We start from the raw sequence: 1,740 nt of genomic DNA on the forward strand, positions 1-1,740 counted from the left end.
TAAAAAGCAATAATATTCCGAGTAGAGGTTCTAATAGTGGCACAAATCAAGTTACAGAGGGAAGGTGGTTCTTACAATAAAAGGCCTATAGACTAGCACTTTGTCTATTATAGTGTAGAGGTTAGGAACCACAAGATGTAAAGGTTATTTCTAAACACACTTTATAAAAGTTAATAAAATCTTTTTACTTGGTAGCCTACGCCCTTCAATGAATGTGTTAAAATCTCCTTCTTGTTTAGGATTTGAACTACAGTTCCGATTAGGCCCAACTTTACAAGGGAAAGCAGTAACTGTGTTTACAAATTACCCATATCCTGGAGAACCATTCATTCGAGAAAAATTCCGTTCCCTTGAGTGGGAAAATCCAACAGAAAGAGAAGATGATTCTGATAAATACTGTAAACTTAATCTTCAACAGTCTGGATCATTTGAATATTACTTCCTTCAAGGGTAAGTCTGGTGTTTTTATATTAAAAAAAAAAAATAATTTTGAAACTTGAATTTATTATCTAATGTTTAAAGAGTTACTATGTGAATTATAACTAACTGTACAATATTTACAGGACTTTCTTGACATACAAATAAACTCTTGTTCTTCCATTTCAATAATTGTTTTATAAAATGTTAAATGCTATAGGAGATAATTATATGGTATGTTACAAATTTGAAGTATTAATGTAAATATTTTTAAAGTAACAATTTAAATTATCTTTTACTGTAACCTGGTAATAGGATGTTGTTTATTTGAATGCTGTTGTTACTATAGATAGATTTTAAGGCAGTTTTTTTATTGTTAAATGAATAGTATTCTATATTACATAGATTGTGTTAGCATTTGGATTGCAAAAGGGAAAAAAGTACCTTTTTCCATAAGTTTTGTTACAACCTTTAAAAAAATTATTTACTATAATATACTACATATAGTTTTGATAAGATAGGTAACCTTCCTGTTAGAATGTTGAATTATTGAGTGGATAAGAATTTCCCCCGCCTTGTCATTAATTGAGAAGCTTCTGTTTTATTTTTTCCCATAGAACTGAGAAAAGTGGTGGAGGTTACATAGTGGTTGATCCTATTTTACGTGTTGGCAGTGATAATCACATGTTACCATTGGACTGTGTTACTCTGCAGACATATTTAGCTAAGTGTTTGGGACCCTTTGATGAATGGGAAAGCAGACTTAGGGTTGCAAAAGAATCAGGTAATATCTGCTTTGTCTATATTTTCATTTAAAAATAAAATTATGCTTGTGATATAGCTCTGAAAGGCTTTGATTCTCCTTTTATTTTTATTTCATATGGAACTATATAAAATTGTTGATCCTTGATTCTTTCTTAATCTTCAAAAATGGCAGATTATGTAGTCCAATTATTTAATCCATTAAGCAACTCTGTGGTAAAAAGATATCATTGTCTTTTCTAAAATGTTAAACAACAGAAATTTGTTGAAAATTCATTATATATATGTAATTATAATTCAACATTGTCTTTCATTTTAAAAGTATATGCTACCAAAACACAATGAGGTTCCATCTCACTCCACTAAGAGTGGCAAAGTTTAACAGGGAAGCAAGTAATAGATGTAGGAGAGGATGTGAGAAAGAACTCTTTTTTTTTTTTATTTCCATTCATTCATTGTTGCACTTTTCTCCATGCCCACCCCTTTCCCCCAGCACACTCTTCTCTTTGAAAAGTAAAAGAAAAGTTCCCCCATTGTTTTACAATCCCCCCTGTCCCCCCC

General features: G+C 30.9%; 1 protein-coding gene across 1 annotated transcript in view; it reads left to right on the forward strand.

Annotated features, from left to right (window-relative positions):
• LOC102868046 (glycogen debranching enzyme-like) overlaps positions 1 to 1,740 on the forward strand; it is a 98,766-nt gene that overhangs the window by 20,235 nt on the left and 76,791 nt on the right. The window contains exons 2-3 of the mRNA XM_006882438.1: positions 240 to 450; positions 1,035 to 1,201. Coding sequence (XP_006882500.1) covers positions 240 to 450; positions 1,035 to 1,201 — 378 coding nt within the window. The remainder of the gene's footprint in view (positions 1 to 239; positions 451 to 1,034; positions 1,202 to 1,740) is intronic.

Source organism: Elephantulus edwardii, unplaced genomic scaffold, assembly GCF_000299155.1.
Source record: "Elephantulus edwardii isolate Elephantulus edwardi_28Jun2011 unplaced genomic scaffold, EleEdw1.0 scaffold00020, whole genome shotgun sequence".
Classification (NCBI taxonomy): Eukaryota; Metazoa; Chordata; class Mammalia; order Macroscelidea; family Macroscelididae; genus Elephantulus; species Elephantulus edwardii.